At 38.4% G+C, this 22,024-nt stretch overlaps 2 protein-coding genes and 3 long non-coding RNA genes across 25 annotated transcripts; 2 read left to right on the top strand and 3 right to left on the bottom strand.

The window, feature by feature from the left end:
- The first annotated feature begins 196 nt into the window (after positions 1-196).
- Positions 197-5,365, top strand: LOC130703573 (uncharacterized). 14 transcript variants are annotated; one of them, XR_009421567.1, is made up of 14 exons: positions 197-413; positions 674-726; positions 823-1,013; positions 1,069-1,201; positions 1,265-1,772; positions 1,843-2,177; positions 2,272-2,411; positions 2,579-2,896; positions 2,980-3,084; positions 3,137-3,260; positions 3,321-3,426; positions 3,483-3,673; positions 3,744-5,118; positions 5,178-5,365. It is a non-coding gene; the product is annotated as an uncharacterized LOC130703573 (long non-coding RNA). The 14 variants fall into 14 exon arrangements; XR_009421560.1 differs by having other exon boundaries at positions 1,265-1,368; positions 1,503-1,772; positions 1,843-2,896; XR_009421559.1 differs by having other exon boundaries at positions 1,265-1,409; positions 1,503-1,772; positions 1,843-2,896.
- Positions 5,366-5,399: 34 nt separating this feature from the next.
- Positions 5,400-8,168, top strand: LOC130703575 (uncharacterized). Of its 4 annotated transcripts, XR_009421568.1 has the most exons (8): positions 5,400-5,576; positions 5,640-5,669; positions 5,783-5,873; positions 6,056-6,196; positions 6,259-6,368; positions 6,445-6,735; positions 6,807-7,202; positions 7,273-8,168. It is a non-coding gene; the product is annotated as an uncharacterized LOC130703575 (long non-coding RNA). The 4 variants fall into 4 exon arrangements; XR_009421569.1 differs by having other exon boundaries at positions 5,640-5,873; positions 6,813-7,202; XR_009004745.1 differs by having other exon boundaries at positions 5,640-5,873.
- A 2,602-nt stretch (positions 8,169-10,770) lies between these two features.
- On the bottom strand, positions 10,771-12,585 carry LOC132087739 (uncharacterized). Of its 5 annotated transcripts, none has more exons than XR_009421525.1 (6): positions 12,452-12,585; positions 12,060-12,395; positions 11,869-12,000; positions 11,545-11,807; positions 11,330-11,478; positions 10,771-11,188 (listed from the first exon to the last, which is right to left on the bottom strand). It is a non-coding gene; the product is annotated as an uncharacterized LOC132087739 (long non-coding RNA). The 5 variants fall into 5 exon arrangements; XR_009421527.1 differs by having other exon boundaries at positions 12,060-12,361; positions 12,452-12,584; XR_009421526.1 differs by having other exon boundaries at positions 10,771-11,010; positions 11,066-11,188; positions 12,060-12,578.
- Positions 12,586-12,861: 276 nt separating this feature from the next.
- On the bottom strand, positions 12,862-19,129 carry LOC130704205 (intraflagellar transport protein 74 homolog). The gene is given in 17 exon segments (XM_059496675.1): positions 12,862-13,110; positions 13,367-13,566; positions 13,628-13,855; positions 13,918-14,094; positions 14,150-14,247; positions 14,250-14,304; positions 14,306-14,349; positions 14,418-14,561; positions 14,614-14,728; positions 14,797-14,943; positions 15,000-15,148; positions 17,458-17,571; positions 17,615-17,705; positions 17,758-17,806; positions 17,879-18,082; positions 18,855-19,003; positions 19,076-19,129. Coding segments are annotated over 17 exon segments (2,079 nt in total). The 3' UTR covers positions 12,862-13,049.
- On the bottom strand, positions 19,108-21,445 carry LOC130704204 (F-box only protein 9-like). The gene is given in 12 exon segments (XM_057525669.2): positions 19,108-19,441; positions 19,501-19,791; positions 19,869-19,943; positions 19,946-20,039; positions 20,115-20,176; positions 20,242-20,289; positions 20,347-20,400; positions 20,461-20,609; positions 20,684-20,819; positions 20,913-21,028; positions 21,100-21,178; positions 21,263-21,445. Coding segments are annotated over 12 exon segments (1,338 nt in total). The 5' UTR covers positions 21,266-21,445; the 3' UTR covers positions 19,108-19,210.
- Between the last annotated feature and the right edge of the window lie 579 nt (positions 21,446-22,024).

Below are 22,024 nucleotides of genomic sequence, written 5' to 3'. Positions count from 1 at the left end.
TTGCTCTTTGCGTTAAGTACATAAGTTTTCATTCTTATGTAGCTTAAGGTACAAGAAAACTGTTTTGGGTGTAGAGGAGCCAATAGTATGTCCGCAGATTGGACACGTGATTACAACTACCAATAGCAATTGGGGTTACAGCTGAAAAAACAAATCAACCAATCTTGAAGAGGCTTTTTAGTACGCGACAAAAGTTTTACAAAATGGCTCATCTGTCGCTAACTAGAGGCTTAAAAATATTTGTTCTTCGACATTAATTCATAATAATTTTGTGAATTTCGATTGCAGTTCTACATTCTATTACTGATTATGAAAAGGCAGCTGTGTTGTATAAATTATAAAACGCTAAAGATTAATGTACAGAAAGAAGGAACTATTTGGCCATTGTAACCGTGATTGGTATTCCCCACGTGGTAATCAAAAGACAAAACTGTTAGACATTTAGATAATTTCTTCCGTACCAACTATTCTATCTTCGTTTTGACAAGGTCTTCCTAATTTCTTATTTGAATTTTTCCATACAGAATAGAAATGATAGATATTTAAACTGTAGGCTGCCAAGCAAAACGCTACAATTTCTATGCCAAAAAATGGAAACACTGCACTTGTACGTTGGTGTTTATTGAGAACATTCAAATTAATAGCTTTGTTGCATATTTTTATTCTATTTCAGCCCATTTAAAAGGTTTTGGCAACACTATCCTGTTACATGGAGGTTTTTTCCAGGTAATGACGTTGGAATAATAGATATAAAAGCTCAATTATTTTCTTCCCTAATTCATAGCTTTAATGTACATTCGTCTTTGGCAATTGGTACTGCAGATGCTTGATTCACTATTTTATGATTTGTGAAATGATATGCTGACTCATTGAAGTGATGGCAGTCTATTCCTGAATGTAGGACCATTGCATTTTAGCAAATCCTTTGAAGAAGGAAAACAACCATTGTTTTTCGTGGATCAACAAATGAGTGTGGTATGACACTCCTTAAAAACCATACTGCCATCAAATATGTAAGTTACTCAATATTACTGCCAGCACTACTGACATAACGAAACTTTTTCACAGTAGTGAAAAGCAGCTGCTATTCAAACAGTTTTTTATAATGCCGCGTCAATGGCAAAGCAAAACCCCAAAACAGCCATGAGAAAGTATACCTAGGGACGATCTGAGGTCACTGGACTACCTCGCACTTAATGGAGTACGAAGGAGTTAAAGCTAAATTTTAAAAATGTAATTTGAGTTTTAATCCTAAACTCTTTAGTTCGCATTGGCCAGGAGATTTAGCTTAAAACTGACTTGGCTGAAAGGACCGGTACCATTTCCTGTTCTCGAAAGGGCATGCCGTTCCACACTGCTATTAATTCGGTTGGTTATTGCTTCTGGAATTACCATCTACGACGCTCTATGTAAAAGTTAACTACAACGAATACTTGTACTTGTACTTGAGCAATTAGGTAAATGAAATGTTTCTTTATTTTAATTTGATTCTTTCACCGCAGATGGCGAATTTGGTTTTTAAACGAAAGCTCCACCCCATTAACGACGTGACGTAATTTTTCTTGCCTACCCTTCTTTTCTTTGTTCCAAGAACCATAAAGGTCAAGTCCAAAATCCACTTTGCTTTGTCGTCATCGTGTCTCTGGGTAGATGAGTTACCTGTACCGCTTCTCCGCAGTAATTACTTTTCCCTCCCTACCCCTCTGCTATTCATCCCCTAGACGTTTTATTTTCTGTCTAAATGGCTGTTGACACCACACTAGCCGAATCAGGTAATATATTTATTCTCATTTATGTGATCTCAACTATTGAATTGTGTGAAATTGAATTTTTTTTATACAGGATGGCGAATTTTAATTGAAATGGCGCGTTCGGAAGGTCTACCCTTTTTCGAGCAAATGCAAGTTCGTGAAAATGAGTTCCCTCAGCTGGAAATCTGGCCGCCATTCCATCGGGCTTTCATTGTTGCAGTCTCGGCCGACCCTCGATGCTCTTACAAAACCCATCTGATGAGGATGATTGTGCTCCACGATCTCAGATTTATTTTTGAAGTTGTTGGTCAAGTACATCACGTGGGTTCTTTCTTCACCGACAATAGGATTGACGAAAATCAGATGCGATCAGAGCTCGGGAAGCTCATGACGGCTACTGTTTGTAAAGGACGTCGTCCGATCGAGGTATACGAAGGCCCTAATGTGACAGAAGTCATGAGGCAAGGAATGGCTGATGGAAATTATTCCACTGCTGCTGATTATCGCTATCGTTCGGCAGGCTGCGAACTGTTAGTTGATCAACCTGGCCAAACAAGATGTTCGTCTTGTTTGCAGTCGCTTGAAGATTAATTTCTTGTAACTGAATTACGGCAAGAAACGATGTACATGTTTACAAGATGAATCGTCTGATGCAAAATGGTATGCCTTTTGTTTTCCTTACTTTTCTTTCCTTATTACAATTTTGGGACAATAAATAGAGAAAGATGAAAGGCGTTACCTGGATCTGTGTGGTTTGAGCAATAGTTGTGTAAATCTAACTGAGACCGATTCTTAGAACTTTTATAACTGTTCTTTTATGGTTCTAGGAACTTCTGATTGTTGGAGGCATTGAGCTTGGAGATTGTACGGCTTCCATACTCCACTCTTTTACTCTTGCTGTTGTCCTATTCGCATGTTCGCATCCATTAGAATGCGGTCTAAATGGCATTGCCAATTCATCAATGTAACTAATTTATCAACTGACAATTTAAATTGATTCTAGCTCATTTCAAAAATCGAAATCGAAGCTCTTCCATAGCAAGATGATCATCAAGTGTCCCGCTGATACGTTCAACCACAGCCAAAATTAGTTACAGCTTGCTGTGGTGTTTTCGGGGTCAGTCACCAAAGAACTTGGATTACAGGTAAATTTCATAAATTATCTACTTTCTTCCCACGTTCAAACATTATAGCTCAGCATTTACTGTGATCACGATGGAAATTCTAGATCCATTTGGGAAATTAGCATGCCATGTACACCTCAATTAATGCTTTTTATTGTCTGTTAGTGATAATTTCCTGCAATCGCTGGGAATGTGTTGTAAGCACTTAGGTATAATCCTTTTTTATTGATTTTTTTTTCACTAACTAATGTTTGGCTTTAGGATTTTAGATGTTGGTTTTTTGTCACAGGCAGGATAAGTCGTATTCGATTTTGTGCAGACTTAGTCCCACTTCTACATTAGAAGCAAGATATTGAAAAAGTAACCTCATCTGAAAGAATGATAAGTATGTTATTCTACTAACAATGTGTCAATTTTTTTTTTAAATCCCTGTTGAATATCTTAGAAGTCGAGTGTTTTGCTTTGGCATGTCTTAATTTGAAACTGAGCAGTAATTGGAAAAGCGGATATTGGACGCCACTAATACTTTTAGAACGAGGACAAGATCGCAAGTACTGAAGGTTCAATATCTTTCTCTGTTTGCCGTTTAATGTATGATCCGTTCTAGGTGTTCCACCTCGCAATAAGATGAGATGCAACTTTAGAAGAAAAATAGGTCACCGGTAGAAGAAATAGAAATTAGAAGCACTGCAACTCTAAGCTGCTTAAACTGGCATCAGTATCCAAAGCAACAAATGTTCACTGAATTTTACTTGGATGAGAGGTGTTCCGTAAGATATATCTTAGTGAAATAGTTGTGTAAGTGATAATTTCTGGCTTCCATGCTTATCGTTAAGATGGCATTGCAGCTTTACCAGCAGTCTTTTAGTTAGGGTTTTCCATGTTCAAGAACCACAGGCTCCTGACTGACTACAAAACTACGCAATACATTCCTGCTGTTTGCTCTTTAAGGAATCTTTGGAAGGATTTCACCACACGAAAATAGTTTTGTGCTAGGAGCTTTCTCAAATGAGATAATCTTGGAAATCAAGTTGGTTGTCTAAAGGTACTAAAGAATTACTCGGTTTCTATCTGAATTTTCGTTGTTACATTTTTTATTGGTGATAAACGAATGAAGGAGAAAAACTTGCTTTGCCAACGGAATGTATTTCGTTATAAACTGCTTTTTAATACCAGGAGAATTTTGGAAACAGCAGAGCCATCTTTTTCGAGATTTCCTTAGGTTTCACCGCGTGGAATGGTTTGCGGAGCCGGGGTCAGTGGTTGGCATTTTTGACTCTCGTTGTCATTTGCTTGACCGATGACGATCATCCCAATGAATGTTCCCAAACAAATAATTGCTACTACCACGCAAATCGCATTATGGTTTGAAATAATGAAATCCGAGGCTTTTTTCCGGAAAATTTCCAGCTTGCTCGTTGGTGGTAGATCCATTGTAAGAGAGCTATCCAATTGTGCTGCAATGCAACGGTGAGTGAGCAAAGGAATGCTGTATCACGCTCAGCAGACGATTGCAACGGACCATGGCCTACTGTAATAAAGGTATCCCCTTTTTTCGTAAAATTGTGTTATTTCTTCGTGTTCGTAACACCATGCTACAGAGAAAAGACATGAAGCATGTGACTGACCTCCAATTCAATTTATCTTCATATACTTTTCCTTTTTATGTGTCTTTTTCATTTCTATCGATTCGGACATCTGTGGAAGAAAAACAATTCCTGTAAATGGATAAAATTTTATTATTCTTCAAGGTAGCACTCAATGCTGTCCTCTTGACTGCAGACATCTATATAGTACAGCCTAACAGAGCCAAAGATCTGCTCCCCTTAGTGGGCATATTACAGAATTTGTCTACTGGGAGTTTCACGTTGGCTAGGAATCATCTTCAGAAAACCATTAATACTCTCTGCGCCACCCACAATGTTCCAAAAATGGATGAACTTTTTCTTTTTAGTACAAACAAGCAAATTCATTAGCAGTAGATGCAGTAGATATTCAGCCACAAATTGTTTTTAAAAAATTGATATTTTGTGTTTCACATAATAGAGCCACTGAAATTGACTTCTGGGAAAGGACTCAGGTTTAACAAGTTTTGGTCATTCTCATATCATGTACTCTCCACCCAATTGTAGTGCAAGCAACTTACCGTTTTGCCTCCCACCTCATGTCTCAACCTTCTTACCAAAAGCTGTAGCAGTTAATGACATTACTGGACATTCATCCCAAGCACATGCAGAAACGAAGTAGGTAAATATATTAAAAAGTGAAAAAAAAAGTAATTTTTTCCGATACTTGTGACCAGGATTTACAAATGACATGGATTGTGTTCTTATTGTCATTATGCAACCAATACTAGCAGCTAGATAAACTGTTCCCAATAACCCATGCATATTGTTTAGGGTAATTGGCAATGAAACACAAGAATGCCGTTATCAGGAGCACCACCATTTAGGCAGATACAGATGGTTATTACAAGTTGTTGAATGTAACATGGACATGTTTGTTTTTTCTTACAGGTGTGTTCAGCCGAGACATCGCGTTTGTAACGAGACAACTATTTGTTCAACTTGAAAAGCGTTCGCTCTATTCTTGTTCCTGTTGAACAGTCAAGCCTTTACAACGTGATGGTGGATTAAAATATTTGCACATGAACAGTGCCTGTGCATTCGGTGGAGAGCAGATACGGATAACTCTGGCGCGAGTATTTGTATAGACAAATTGATCTCTCATAAGGTATAAAACATTTTTCTTTTTTCTAATTCAGACAATGGGGCAGCCCAGATAGTCCTATGAGGTACATGCGTGGGTAATGACAAAGTACAATAGATTTTTTTTTTCCTCTACTAGCCAGCTTCCGATTTAGATATGGATGCTTTTTAGATTGCATTAACATTCTAATATTAAAAGGTTAGTGATTCCCCGGGTAGCTGGATGAAGTTAATCGGGTCTGATTCTTAATTTGTGGTGTACCGAAATACTTGGAATATAACGTTGAGAGGTATAGTTGATCAATTCCAAGTAGATTTCTGATTTAAAGCTTACGTAATATTTCTGCAGAATGAACTTTGTTATTGGGATGAGGAAATTTGTAGGATGTGTTGATTCAACAATTTTCACTATTTATTTTTTTATCTTTGATTGTCTCCTTTTTATATATTAATTTAAACAACCATTAAATAGATAGATCGCACCGTCGCTTACCTGAAACGAGTTGTCGCAATGGTGGACATTTTGGAACGTTTTCACGGATTTGTTTTAGTTTTATTGCAGCGACTAAGTACGCCTAAATGAAAATGCAATTCAGAAAGAAATTTTTAAACCGTAAGAGTTAGAAACAAAATCCATTTCTTGATACGCTTTTTAAAAATCGAATTTAATTTTAGTTGTGACAGGTGTTTACGCACGCAACGCTCCGGTTAAACTGAACGATTCTGAAAAACGTAAATCCACCACAGAGGTGAGAAGAGCTCGTACCTTCATCCGACAGCTATGAGTAAGTGCATAATAAATCAACAAACATTTTCACAAATAAATATGTCATAACGCCACTCGTTTCATGGGTATTTTAGTTTTCCAGAAGAAGACGATCGGATTAGAAGGTGTACGAATGAAAGGTGCCAGCCCAAATGACAATGAAAAATAAAATACATTTACGGATTCACCAATCGATATCACACGATTGCAACATGGAAAAAACACCTTTCTAAAGTTAGGTTTTGATAGGTTCGATGAAAATAAAGTTGCGTCATGGATCGATAGTGAAACTGCGATTCCGATTCGGATTAGAAGAAACCGTTGAATCATATGTCTACTGTGTCATTGGAGTCGCAGCAAGTGCGATATTTCGTCCGCGTTCGTTGGTTCGTAAAAAAAAATTATTTCTCATATTATGCGTAACCATAATGCGGCCTCTTTTCTCGTCCTGGGATAGGAGCAGCTTCTTCAACAGCAATTGGGACATCGGAAATAGTTGAAGCTTCGAGTATAACCCTTACATCCGCTACGCAAGTAATTAGAAATTTGCAGACGCGGCAACAAAGGATTCTTCTTGCAACAAGAAAGGCTTAGTGAAGAAACCATTTTTTCTGCAGATAAGGCGCCGTGTTCCCTGATGATTTTCGATCTTCCTCGTATTTCCTTGGCAATTGCTTTATTGGTGAATGTTTGAGTCCAAGTTTTGCAAGTGCTAGGTGGATCGTGTGCAGCTGGATAAGCGTACCAAATCCTCGAGTGGCAAGCGGTTTGATGCTGGTCGTGATGAATTATCTTTTGTGTTGTTCCATTGTGGCGCTGGCTGGCGATTGATTGCGAGAACGGACTTGTATGGGTAGTAGAAATTCTAGCTGTCATTTGTTTGGATTCTTTTTCTGGCATGCTAACATTATTTATTTTTGCAGAGGCGTAAGACAAAAGCTTTTTGGATAACCTTAAACTTTGAATGAAACGGTGGGCGGTTTGTTAGCCGTATCTTGGATTTTTTTTTTTTTTGTGAAATTTTATGGTTAACATTTCTTACCTTGCGATGTTCTTGTAAACATGTTGCGAGGGCAATGGCTGTACCCTCAGAAGGACGCATCCGGGTAATTTTCATCAGGACAATAACAAAAAATTTAGGCTATGATGGGGTAAATAAGGTGAATGGTAAGTAAACATCTATTAAACAAAATGATGAAACATTTCGTTTGGCATGCTTTTGAGTAATTATTTGCATGATCGAATATGACTTTAAAAAGATGCTCTAAGCTTGAAGTAAAATCATTGAAATTGCCCAACTTTTTTTGCTGACAATCAAATCCTAGAAATATTACCTTGCAGAGCTGAACCAACAACATAAGGCCCACTAGAAGGTGGAGTTCCTAGGAGGTTATTCAGATACTTGCAAATATTTTCATTTGTTGCCACGATGTAAATCTGAATAGAAGAAAAGTAAGGTAAAATACATGAAGGGTAGCTTTATGGTAAAGCTATGATATAGATCTTTGAAAGTTTATGGTATGTTGTGAATGGCGCTGCAGATTCATCAGCCTCTAGCGTTTGAAATGGAACTATTGTTATTTTTTGTTGTCATGTGGTTCTCATTGTTTTCTTTGTTTTTACATACGTTTTACAACGTGTATTTGAGTTTCCCTCGTCTGAACGGTATCGTTATTTTTGTTTTTTGTGTTGTTTTTACCCCCACCCCTATTATCGATGTGCAAATATTGTACTGCTTCATTACCTAAACGAAATGTCACATGTGATTTGAAGTGGTATACAGGTCTTACCTGGAAACTGAACTTTAAGAACTTTGAAAGCCCATGTTATGTTCATTTACTATAGTTTACGTTTGAAACTACGCAGATCTTTTGCCACTTGTGAAAGAGAACATAGTTCATTTTTTAAATTTTAAAAATTTTAACTTTCATTACAACTTCCGGTTTGAAAATGCCTAATAACGCACTATCTATTGGTCTGAATGAAAAAAGAACCACATTTTCGTAATCCTCGTAAAATTTGGGGTCGAATCCATGTGTCAGTAGGAAATACCCGAAAATCGTCAAAAATCGCAAATTTCCCTGAACTATAGTTCAGGAAAAATCGCGATTTTGGCCAAATTGGACTTTTCGCCAAAAACAAGTCAAAATAGGTTAGACACACCTTAAATTTCACGAGGATCACGAAAATCATATTCGTTTTGTTGTGGGCCCACTATTTCTGGAGATATAGTCTACTTCCGGTCACTTCCGGTAATTTTTTTTTTCAACTTCGCAAAAACTAAAAAATGAACATTAATATGCTAAACATTTTAAGCATTTTGATCATACATGAAATGGTGTAGTGGCTACTTTCGTGCTTGTTTTGTTATTCTACTGTTGGTTGATCGCGCGAATTGATATACTTATGACACTAGTTCGTTAACAGAGACTACTTTTCTTATTTTACGTTACGCTGTAGCGTATTATCACGCCTAATACTAGCGTGTTAGGTTAGATGGTTAGAGTGGTATGCTGATAACAGAAAGGTCTCAAGTTCGATACTCGTAAAATTCAATGTTTTTTCTTTATTTATGATTCAATGTAAGGATTGCAGGAGACTGTCGTCTGCTATGGCTGTCATGGCGGACTAAACGTCCCAACAACTTTTGCTTCGTTAATTTTGTGTAATCCATCGTTGTTTTCGTGCGTTTTTAGTATCAAGTAAGTTAAAAATGACCATAACTCTAAGGCTGACATTATTTTTTAGCTTAAGAGTTAGAAAAGTTAGATGGCTGCTCGTTAACAAACCATAGGAAAGTTGGACTCAGATTGCAACCAAGAAAAAGTGCTTCATCTCCTATGTTCTCGTGAAATTTAATCCTTAGTTTCAGTTTTACTTTATTTGTCACTTAATTTCTCTCCAGGGCACAGACGGCAAATTTAAATACTTGTAAATTTTACCATGGGAGCATTGGTTTCAAATGAGTCCCTCGCAACAGGTTTTCAATTGACTCATAATGTTGTAGTGGGTGGTTTGCAAACTCAAGCTTGCTGGGTGTTCCCATATTATTTTACATATATGGTAGTTGCACATTTACGTTTAAGTGGACTAATGGAATTAGTAATATTTTTCACCTTTTAGTTCCCCATACAACTTATCTGTATTAGACTTTTCCGCTAGACTTTCAGAATGTTTACTCAATGTAAAAGTTCAATAATAAATTGGTTTGTTAAATATTACTGTTGCAAGCAGGTTGCCAATAGAAAACTTTGATTGTCATCTAGTGTATTTCTTTCTCTTTAATGAATTTTATGTGTTTTACAGATTGGTAATGAAAAAGAAATGAGTCCTGTTCCCCACCTAATTTTCTACTCATCGTCATCCAGCTGATCGTGCCTCACCGCCGTCCACTTCTCGCCATCACCGCGTCCGCTTCTCGCCATCACCGCCGTCCGCTTCTCGCCATCACCGCCGTCCGCTTCTCGCCATCATCGCCTCGCCGTCATCGCCGTCATCGCCGTCATCGCCTCGCCGTCATCGCCGTCATCGCCGTCATCGCCTCGCCGTCATCGCCGTCATCGCCGTCATCGCCGTCATCGCCGTCATCGCCGTCATCGCCGCCGCCGTCATCGCCGTCATCGCCGTCATCGCCGTCATCGCCTCGCCGTCATCGCCGTCATCGCCGTCATCGCCTCGCCGTCATCGCCGTCATCGCCGTCATCGCCTCGCCGTCATCGCCTCGCCGTCATCGCCGTCATCGCCATCTTCTTCTCGCCGTCATCGCCGTCGTCGCCTTTCCTGTCTTCCGTCATCGAGCTAATCGCCGTTGCTGCATCGCCTTTGGTCGCCCTTGTCTTCGCCTCATCCCCGTCATCATGGAGCCGCGCGTTTTTTTGGTATAGTTTTTTGTTTTGTATTGTCGTGTAGTGTATTGTAAGCTAACCCGTTGGCCGCCACCCATTTTGCCCCCATTTTTTTTGTAGCTGTAGGGACCGGGGGCGCTGTTCTACCCCTAGGTTGATCACCTATTGGGGGTAGGGCAGTCGCCTGCGCCTTCGTGCGCATTTAGGCAATGCACCCCTAGGGCATTCTCTTTGTCGATTTGATGGTGGAGTAACCCGGGGTGTGCATTCCCATAAAGGTCTCCACCATCAAGTCAGCCCGGGACTTGTCGAAAGACAAGTCCCCCTTGCATCGTGTTCCATCTGAAGCGATGGTAGCTATTGTAGAAGAACAACCTACGGGTTGTAATGGCTTGGCGGCCAACGGGTTAGCTTAAGTGTTTATGTATGTATGTATGTATGTATTGTATTGTATAATGTGCAATGTATGTATTAAATAACTTGTAATGTAAAACGTGGTGGAATTGTGGGTGGAGGTGGGACAATACAAAACCAATTCCAATTATATCTTTGTGTATTTATTTTTGGTATCTAAGAAGCAATCATTAAGACATACTAGCTCGAACTGTTACTTAATGGTCGACAGGCAACAACACACGATTCTGACTTGTAATGCAAATTCCACCATCTACTGCCTTTGCCAAGTCCCAAGCTTAAAACTTCTGGAAGTGCAAACAGACGTTCTAAGCATTCACCACATGAAAACACCTTTTTGACTCCAAATTTTGCGTATTACTCCGTCCTGACATTTCGCTAACTTCCACAAATTCCATCTAACTAATTGGAAATTTAGTTCCATAACTTTTCAATTTACAATTTAATTCAAATTCACCAAGGAGCAAAGAAAACAAGTTGAACAATACATAATGTGTTGATCAGCCTTTCAACTTAGATTCTTGCCCCTGGAATGCTGCTTTCTGGAACATTATTCCAAAATGCATCAAACCCATTCCATCTGAAAAGAAAAACAAAACAGTATTATTAGTATTCTCACAATGTATTACGGTTAAGATTTAGGTAATAGAAACTGAGGTGCCAAAGTCTAACCAATTCAAGGACAATTAGTAAATGATGTAGAATAGACAAAATACTCCACCTTCAAAGATTTCTATGTACAATACGGTAATCGGTTCCATGTTCGATGTGGATAGATTTGCCGTACTTTTGGCCTGATTAGATGAGTATGTTCCATAAACAGTGAGCAACCCAGGATTCCAAAGATGAATGGAGAATAAAATTGTGATCCTATATTGGCCAATATACAAAATCAAAAGAGTTGAAATGTCAAGGATTATTTATTTTCATTCTTACCCAGTGATGCTCTTTTCAACCAACTGCTGATAACTCAAGTCCCAAAGAAATAAAAGTAAGGTGAAAATGCATTTTCTTTGTTGGTCAGTGAAGAATCTAGGGGCCAAAGAATAACAAGAAAAGAAGGCGTATTAAGTAGTAAAAGACCGGACAATACGTCAGACGATGATCCGTGACGAAGGCTACATCCAAAATGGCGAAGGAGGGACTTCAGACCAATTCTTGCCCGCGACGTTGCCAAATCGAAATCGAAAATCTTAAATCTAAAAAATAAATGGGCGACTTAAGATGTGAACTTAACCATAGATAAATCTATGACTTAACTATGCCATTCACTTTGAACACACCACGAGTGAGGCTGGACCAAAATATCCATATCCTTTTCACGATACAGACAGTTTTCAATTGACAATATGTAAACCATCTCTATGGGCTTGGCATTTGGAATTTTCTTTTCTGTACGTAAAGATGTTTCAGTTAATTAACTCATGACTTCTCAACCATCAATTGAATACTGAATTGTTTAGGGAGACGTCTTCAGCAGAGTGGCAGCCATTGATGGAAAATCAATAACCTTTGGTGGCATCTTTCATTGCCGGAAAGACCAAACACCCTTCATGAAAAGAGAAACAAGATCCAATTACTGCAACTGAATATCATCAGAGTAGCTTCAACCAAATATTTCGATTTTTTCAATGAGAGAAAACTTCACTAAGGAAAATGTGAACATTTCCTTCTTTATGCATTACTGTTCTAATTATAACACACAAACAAGGTTGCCTCACAGATTGGATGGGAAAAAGGAAAAGGCTTGTCCCTAGAGAACCCCACCAATCAGTAATGTTACGTCACTGCAAATACAGAGAAGGAAATTCAAAAGTTATTTAAAATTGAATAGATATTTTACCATCAGAATGATACTCCAAAACATAGCTCTAGGAGATTCTTATTCCGCGAAAAATTTATCCCATTATAGAGTAGGCCTTGGCTAAAATGTAACGCGAATGCCATCACTTAAAAATTAGAAAACTTCGATTACATGCCAGCATAATAATTATGCTGCGAGTTTACATATAATAAACCTTGGATTTATACAGCAGACGACCCACCAAACGGTATAGCCATCTATTGGTAAGGTATCCAGTTTTCTTTCACTCCACGGCTCCCGATGTTCAAAAAGTTAGGGGCTTGAAAATAACCCCGACAAAAAAATAAGCCCGACTTTTCCCAAACCGAAGTTGGCGCGCCAGTATGGTACAGCGCGCTGGTGAAAAACAGTGCATCATAATATTAATATATTAAAAAAAACAGCTGCATTGACAAAAAAACGAATAATTTTCCTCAACCAGCATTTCACTTTTAGTATAACTTGTAAATTGTTTACAGAATTTCAAGTGATATACCTTTTTCGTCGACATGTTGGTCTTGAAAATAAGCCCGACAACAAAAATATGCCCGACTTTGTGTTGTGGTAACTTTCATCATATATTGACAGGAATTACGATCTAATATGGCCCTGCAGGTAAATACCGCAATGCAGTCCCACGTTTTCCAGTTGTCATTCTCCTAAAAAAAAAGAAATTCAGCCATCTATGGGGCGTTTTCTAAAGTTCAATTCGATGTGTTGTCCCAATTGAACTTTAAAAAACGCCCCATAGGTGGCTGAATGTCTTTTTTTTAGGAAAGTGAAAAAAAGACATTTTGCCACCTATGGGGCGTTTTATATGTTATATATAATATTATATATAATATTCTGATATGCTATTAATATTATAAAAAATGATATTAAGAAATTGAGAATGTAATTTTATTGTGATCGAACCTGGGCACAAGCTGCATTAAAGACTGATGTTTGCCAATCTTGTTCAAAGTTTGTGCGATCAAGGTCTCCAGTTCTTTGAGACGATCTACTTCACTGATACAACTGTCTTCCCATGAAGACAAGAATTCGTCCATGACTCGCTCTCGTTTTCGCAAGTCTCGATATTTCTGGCCTCTTTCACTCCGACTCTCCTCGTACGTCTGTCAAATACTTTTTGAAAGAATTGAGAAAACGAGTAATAAACAATATGATAAAACTTACGTTGTCAACTTCCTGCAGTTCATTTCGCAATCTCTCTCTTTCTGCCAAGATTTCTTTGATCTGTAGTTCCATAGCAGCCACCTCGGCATTGTCACTTTTGACAATGGCCACCAGGTGAGCTCGTTCCCCTTCGGGATCCAGACGTTTTGCATCTTGTTCAGTCATCTGCTCGTATTTGGTTTCTAATTGAAATAGAGACTGGCGCAGTTGAAACATTGCTTCTTTCACCTGCAATTTTAAGTATCTATTCTTTAAAAATCCAAATTCAAAAACTTCAAAACTCAATTTACGGGTGAGAGACGCAATTTTTCTTCCAGTTTTCGTGCTCGAGCTCTCAGCACAGTCAACTGCGTAGTTGCATTTTCAACTTCCTTGGCCAATCTGTTCTGTTGCGTTTTCAACTGCGAGTATTTTTCTTGATCTTCTGGTGCCAAAGACGTGACAAATTTCTCTGCTTCATCATTTTCCTGTGAAAACAAACATTTTTGCATGAATTACAAACAATGAAAGTGTTCCCGAAGCATACCTTTGAATCTCCCGTTCTAACGATGCAATTTTCTCCATAACTGCTTTGACAATCTCAAATATATCTTCGGCTTCGTGAGCTTCGCGTTCATTTGAATCAGTAACGATTGAAGTTCTATTTCCATTTGCGAGGCGTCACTGCTGATGGCGATCTATTTCTTGAAGTAAATTCAAATCAGCAGCCTGGCTCTGCAAATCTTCGTTGCGACGGAAACTAATAAGCTTTACCATGAAACATTAACATTACGAGTAACGTAAGACAAACCTGTTATTTCCGTAGCCATTTCTTTCACTCGCTTTTCCAACGAAGGTAGACTTTGCAATTCCTTGTTATTTTTCTCAATGCTCTTGGTAAGTTTCCCCATTTCTGCATTCACCTCCGTCATTTTGGCCCGCAACACTCCCAGATCTAATCAACGACAGGCTTTCATTATTGATCGTTAGCGATTCTCATTTCAAACTGCTATTCGTATAATAAAATTTATCTTGTATTTGCCTTTGAGGGAGTCCACGTGAAGCTGTTTTTAAACCTCCAAGTCCTTGCTGAGTTGTTGGTCGGTCAGCTGTTGCCGTATTCTGTTTAAGAATTCAGAAGAATGGTGATATTTATAAACGAAAATTTAAAATAAAATGAAAAGACGTACATGACTGTAAGCTGTGACTGCTCTCATAGCATTGGTTCCTGAGGTAGCCGTGCCAGCACGAGATCCAGGGCGATTGACGGTAGAGATCCGTTGTGCAAATCCAGCAGACACCAATCCACTTGATTTTTGCACTCCGTACTCGTTCGCCTACATGAAAAAAATTTAATTAGTAAGGTTTAGTAAATATGCATTTAAAAATGTACCATTCGAGTTAATGGTCTTGATGACGAGTTGATTATTCCACCGTCTGCACCACTTTGACTGGTATTGGCTTCCTGCTGGTGTTGTAATAAAGATATCTTCCCTGAAAATCTCCTGTTTTCATTTTTTGTTGGTAACTTATTTATCTTATCTCATCGAACGTCGGACCGACGTTCGTGATTTGATTACAGGATCTCGTTTTGGATGACTTTTGGGTGGTGGACGAGATGCAGGAGCAAAACGTAATCCTTCTTTACTCAATAAAATGAAATCAATTAAGTACTGATGAGTACGACACAACAATTAACACATACCTGTTACTTCCACTTCTTCCGTCTTCTTTCCGGATGATGAACAATGATGAACAATTGTTGGAATTAGAGAGTAAGGCCGCATTTTGGCGTCTACTTTTAGTTCAACTTTTTTAGTGAACTTGTATTTTTGCGTCAACTGCCCGGTAGATGGTTCAACTGGGCGACAGTTTTGGCGACAACGCCAGCGGGGGGTTCAACTGAAACAGTTGAGCTTTTCAACGGTGGTCTGGACCACCGTTGACCTTCAGTTGAACTGCAACTCCTCCCCTTTCTCCACTTTTTCTCAACTCTTCCGTTTTGGCGTCAATCTTGACGAAAAGTTTAACTAAAAAGGTTCAACAAAAGGTTGACGCCAAAATTCGCCCTAAAGTATAATCCCAGTGGAAAATTGACTGCTCATACAATGCATAAAAAATTTTAGAATCCCTTTTTCGTGCATTCTGACGTCCACATAAAAGGTTTAGTGGCTTTGAATGGGTCGTTTGTTGTGGAATTAGTTATTCCTTGGCCAGGTTTTTCCAGTAAGTCCTTAATTTTGTTTTGAATATGAAACAGACTTCACTGCCTTTACAAATCTAACGGGTGGATTACATGCAGCTTCTTCAGGTATCGCTGTCGTGCTGGGTTTAAGAATTTTACTAGGCGATTCATTCATTTCTGAATATGAAAGTGAGTTCACTGCCATTTCAAAACTATTGAGTGGATTATCAGTATCGTGTTCAGTTATCCCTGTCGTGCTGGGTTTACGACTGGTAGTTTTTAATATTGCAGTGGAAGGTCTAAAGAGTAGTTGTTGTAGATCCAGCAGTTGTTCGTGGGGAAGATAAAGCAGCAGGACTTGTAGCACTGGTGCTACTTGGCCTGCTTTGCGCTTCCGATGAAGGGCTGCAACTGCAACAGCTGGAACCTGCAATTGTTGGTATTGGTGATGGGATGGCTGGTGTCATCGGGCGCCTTGTTATTAGGTGATTACGAGCAGTCGTAACATTTTCTCCCACAATTGTAAGCGTAGCATTTAGGGGATTAGGAGACGAAGAAACTATTTCTCCCACTGTAGTACCGCCTTGAGAGGCGAAAGTTTGGTTACTTGTGTTGAGCCTTGAAGGATATACTTTAGTTGGTACTGGGCATTTGTACATTGTCAACGCCATATAAATCAGACGAATCGTAGACCCGGTTGCTAGCAACATCAAAACAATCGGCCACACAAGTTTTCCTTTCCTGGTAAGACGAATTTTCTTGCAATGCATAACTGATGAGTTAACACAATTTTTCTTGTGTTGTTTTTGTTTTATTTTTTCTGCTAAATAGATTATACAGTAAATTTATTTTATTAGTTAATCCAGATGCAGCAAATTTTTTCACATATTTTTCATCTAAAACATTTTTTACAATTATTCAAATAATTTTAAAAAAGTTTGTTTTATTACGTCGAAAAATTTGCTGCATCTGGAGTAATTAATAAAATAAATTTTCATCCCAATGGTCACGTTTACTGTATAATCTATTTAGCAGAAAAAATAAAACAAAAACAACACAAGAAAAATTGTGTTAACTCATCAGTTATGCATTGCAAGAAAATTCGTCTTACCAGGAAAGGAAAAATTGTGTGGCCGATTATTTTGATGTTGCTAGCAACCGGGTCTACGATTCGTCTGATTTATATGGCGTTGACAATGTACAAATGCCCAGTACCAACTAAAGTATATCCTTCAAGGCTCAACACAAGTAACCAAACTTTCGCCTCTCAAGGCGGTACTACAGTGGGAGAAATAGTTTCTTCGTCTCCTAATCCCCTAAATGCTACGCTTACAATTGTGGGAGAAAATGTTACGACTGCTCGTAATCACCTAATAACAAGACGCCCGACGACACCAGCCATCCCATCACCAATACCAACAATTGCAGGTTCCAGCTGTTGCAGTTGCAGCCCTTCATCGGAAGCGCAAAGCAGGCCAAGTAGCACCAGTGCTACAAGTCCTGCTGCTTTATCTTCCCCACGAACAACTGCTGGATCTACAACAACTACTCTTTAGACCTTCCACTGCAATATTAAAAACTACCAGTCGTAAACCCAGCACGACAGGGATAACTGAACACGATACTGATAATCCACTCAATAGTTTTGAAATGGCAGTGAACTCACTTTCATATTCAGAAATGAATGAATCGCCTAGTAAAATTCTTAAACCCAGCACGACAGCGATACCTGAAGAAGCTGCATGTAATCCACCCGTTAGATTTGTAAAGGCAGTGAAGTCTGTTTCATATTCAAAACAAAATTAAGGACTTACTGGAAAAACCTGGCCAAGGAATAACTAATTCCACAACAAACGACCCATTCAAAGCCACTAAACCTTTTATGTGGACGTCAGAATGCACGAAAAAGGGATTCTAAAATTTTTTATGCATTGTATGAGCAGTCAATTTTCCACTGGGATTATACTTTAGGGCGAATTTTGGCGTCAACCTTTTGTTGAACCTTTTTAGTTAAACTTTTCGTCAAGATTGACGCCAAAACGGAAGAGTTGAGAAAAAGTGGAGAAAGGGAAGGAGTTGCAGTTCACCTGAAGGTCAACGGTGGTACAGGGGGCATTTTGGCGTGTACTTTTAGTTCAACTTTTTCAGTGAACTTGCGTTTTTGCGTCAACTGTCCGGTAGATGGTTGAACCGGTTGACCGTTTTGGCGCCAACTGCAAGGGTAAGTTGAACTGAAAAATTTGAACTTCTTCAACGGTGGTCCAAACCACCGTAGTAAAAATAATGTAAGACTGTAAATATTTGAATATGAAAATAAGCCAAATGAAAAAGCTTTTCTTTTCTTTTTGTATTAAAATAACGATTATCCTATACCATAAGACAAACTTGAAATCATGAAACTGTTTTTGAATTTTTTTTACGTTGATCAGAATGGAAATTTTAAAAATTCCGCCTAAAAATAATGGCATCCGTTTTCTCACTGTGATTGGTTGATCGTTATTTAGTATTTCTTTAACTAATTCGATAAATTTTTGTTGTTTAATGGCCACCAAAACATTCCTCGTGACACAAGGAAGCTAGATATTACCTTTATAACATATAATAAGCCCAAAGAATGTCTTAACGAAGGGCCCAAAGTTTTCGGTTTTTCATAGTTTCCCCTCCTCCCATTCACCGTCCATAAATAAAATATTTATTAATGGACAAACTATTGGTCTAAAAAGAATAATTCTAATTGCAACGAATAGCCCATTGTAAGGGCTTTCGATTTTCGTAAAACTTAATGCAATAATTCCATAACAAAAAAATATAAAAAATTTTATTTTGCAAAGTTTTGCGATCCAAAGATGTAATGGACCCAAACGATAAAACGACAAAGAATCTTTCGTTCCAGAAATTTTTTGATTACGGAAATCCTACTTTTAATGTTACAGAAGTAGAAAGCTCATACTAAGAGCTATTCATTGAAATTAAAATAATTCATTTCAGACCGATAGTTTTTCCATGAATAAAAATTTTATTTTTAATTATTTTGAATCAAACTCTAATTCATGGATATATTACTTTTCCTTTTCGGGAAAAGCCAACTCATTTTCGTTGCAATGGCGTACCATCTCATGTTCAACATTCGCGATAAAGCCCAGCAAACATAGATGAATCAGCAGACTGTTCCAAACCAACTCCTTCAAACTCGCTACGAATATTCCATTTCCCTGCGCGAGAAAAGGAATTTACGCGAAAACCGTCTTACCAGAGAAACCCGCGGTGCTGGAAGAATGTCTTACTTTTTGAGTGAACATCCAAAAATGTTCAGGGATAACGTTAAGCAGTTCTTTCATTTCCCGTTGTAACAAATTAATTTCTCATTCTGCAGTAAAAAAATCAAATTAAAAAGAGCTTTTCACAGGCACAGGCAATCGTCAAACGTATTTGCAATTGAGTGGAAAGAACTTGTTTTCGTATTTAAAGAGGTTTTCACTGAGGGCGTTGTACGATCTTACACGACTGAAGATCAGGGGCGGGAAACGTGAGGCGGTAATATCGAAATCTGCAGTCGTTGGATCTTTATCTTGGTAAACAGTTTGGATTGCATAACGTTTCCAATGGAGTGCCCAATGAAGTTTTTTCTTGACCGTCTTGATTTCCAATTCCTACCGAAACAACGAAAATTTGAATAAAACATGAGTGATCTTCACTGTTATCAACTTACTAATTCGAAAATTTGTTCAGCAATTGTGCTGCCATTATTATTGGCCTCCTCATTTCTTCTTCTGTGCCTCATATTCTCAATGCGTTCAGGTCGTTCGGGAACCCGCTTACGTTTGAATATGCATGTTGCAATATTGCCGTGGAGTGTGTAAAATCCGCGGAAACAGGACGGATCTTTTCGTTTTAATCGTTTCGAAACGACTAAACTAGGCATATCGGCCGTAGTATACATGACGGCTGTGCAGTCCGGATAAAAGCGCAAATAGCGAAAATAGTTCACCATATGCCAGGGCTAAATTTTTTAAAAATTCCAAAGAAAATATGAGATGAGATATATGTTTAGAAACACTTTACATCAAGCCTTTTTACCTGGTAATTCGTATCTTGAAAGCTGTTCTCTCCCTGCCTGACATACGATGTTTTACTGATGTAACAGCCACTGAAGTGAAGACGAGGACGTGAAGACGAGGACGATGGATAAACATATCCCTGTATCCACTGAAGCCCAACGTTGTTGGATTGCATTCATTTTTCCAGACGCTGAAATAAGTAAGAGAAAAAAAAAACAATTTGAAATATTCAAATAGAAAGAAGCTAAATGATTGCATGTACTACCTAAGACATGCGAGTTTCCATATCTCGCTGTCTCGGGCGCATACGTAAAGCCCCCGGCAAACCTGTACTCAAGAATAAGATTTACGTAGAGTTTTCTTCAATGAATAGCCAAAACATGAAAAATTACCAATGAAACTTGCTCCAACGAACGAAGATCAAGCTCAGACGAAACGACCTGTAGAACAAGTACCAGTCAAGAACGATTACAACTCAGTGCAGTTGAAATGCATACCCATTTCAGCAGGTAGGCAATGATTTCGCGCGGTAAGTCTGATATGTGGGTGGTCTAGAATACATTTTAAAATGGTAAGATGAAGGATATTAAGTTAACATGTTGGATTAGGACAACCTTTGGCTCCTCCAGCGGGGGGCAAACTCTCTGGAAGTTCGGAAGTTCGTCGTCAACAACGTCGGCGTTATTATTGTCATTGGCAAAGGGAACGTCCAATATCGATATTTTTGCGGCTCCTCTGGTCAGAAGGAATGGATTTATTACTTTCTAGAATATCCAGCACAAAAATGTAATTTGTTGACTGTATAAATGATTTAAAAACAATTAATTGACTTACCTTTGCTTTCTTGATATGTATAAATTCTTTCTTCAATATCTGGGACTAATTGCATGGCCTGCTTGTAAAATCGAATGGCTTTCACCACATCTCCAGATTTTTCATATTTTACTCCCTGCAAGTACATGCTCACTGCCTACACAAAGTTATTAAAGGTAATAACACACTGCAACTGACAGCATCCTATTAATTGAAGCTATTTAAAAAAAAAAAATTGTTTCGTCTTTACCTCATCCTCATTTTCTGCAACTTTAATGTTCTTCTCAGTTACAGATTCCTCTTCCTGATTATGAACTGGTATTGATGTGGATTTGCCTTGATTGCCATGTGTTTCAGCCTGTTGACCTGCAAATTGAAAATAGAGTAAATGTACGGTGTAACCCATATTTGTAATTATGTAACGTGCAACTGCATACTCCTGGCAACAGAAAGTTCTGCTTCCCATTGTCGCCGAAAGTTTTCTAGAAGTTCTTCACTGCTTTGATTTGTTTCGGCCTGTTCAGAAAAGAATATTTGATTTAAAAAAATGATTCCCGCTTCGTTATGTAACTCTCGCGCGTTGTACAGTACTAGTAATACCATTTTGTAAGAATAGTAAACTTTCACGACTGGTTATTTGCTCAGTCCAACTGTCGACCGATTCTTTGTTAATGAAGGAGTAGGTCCACATAGGCACGAATAAACGGGAAATTACGAAAAGAAAGGGAATTGTCAAAAAAAGAATTTGATATCTTGAATGGATCGCAGTATTGCAGGTCTACCAAAATATTTCTGTTTTTCGTCTGCTCTTTCTTTACAATTGTAAGGCACGACCCGTCGGCACCGTTTTCCCCACACCGACCTTGGTTCCCGCGGAAGACTTTTACCTCTGAGGACCGGCCATACCCCTTTTCACACCTTAGTGTTAAATTTACACGGCAAAATTCCCTACCTTGCCCACAGTGTTAACCAATTCGACCTTCCACTTCCTCATAAAATGTTCCCCTGAAAAACCTGTAGTCAGTCAGTTTTGTGAGTCGGAGTGAACCAGTACTCTGTATTAAAGTGCGTGCTCAATAAAACCCTTGTTATTCTTACACTTGTGTTGTGTTATTCCACATCCAGTCACCGCTTCTATCACGAGCCCACTGTAAGTAGAATACTCCTATCTATCTTTATTTTGTTTAGCTTGTTCTCCACCATTGGTGGCCAAGCTTTACACGATGTTACCAAATCCCAAGGTTAAAAATTCGTTTTTCAAGGGGAATTTTTCATTTAGTGGTGTTACGTTTTAGGATAGTAAGAATTAAATCAGAAGTAACTGCTTCGAACAAATGAAAATAAAATTACCTCTAAGTATTA

Source organism: Daphnia carinata, chromosome 8 (genome assembly GCF_022539665.2).
Source record: "Daphnia carinata strain CSIRO-1 chromosome 8, CSIRO_AGI_Dcar_HiC_V3, whole genome shotgun sequence".
Lineage (NCBI taxonomy): Eukaryota > Metazoa > Arthropoda > Branchiopoda > Diplostraca > Daphniidae > Daphnia > Daphnia carinata.
The sequence above is the reverse complement of the archived record's forward strand: the minus strand, read 5'-3'. Positions and strand labels throughout refer to the sequence as shown.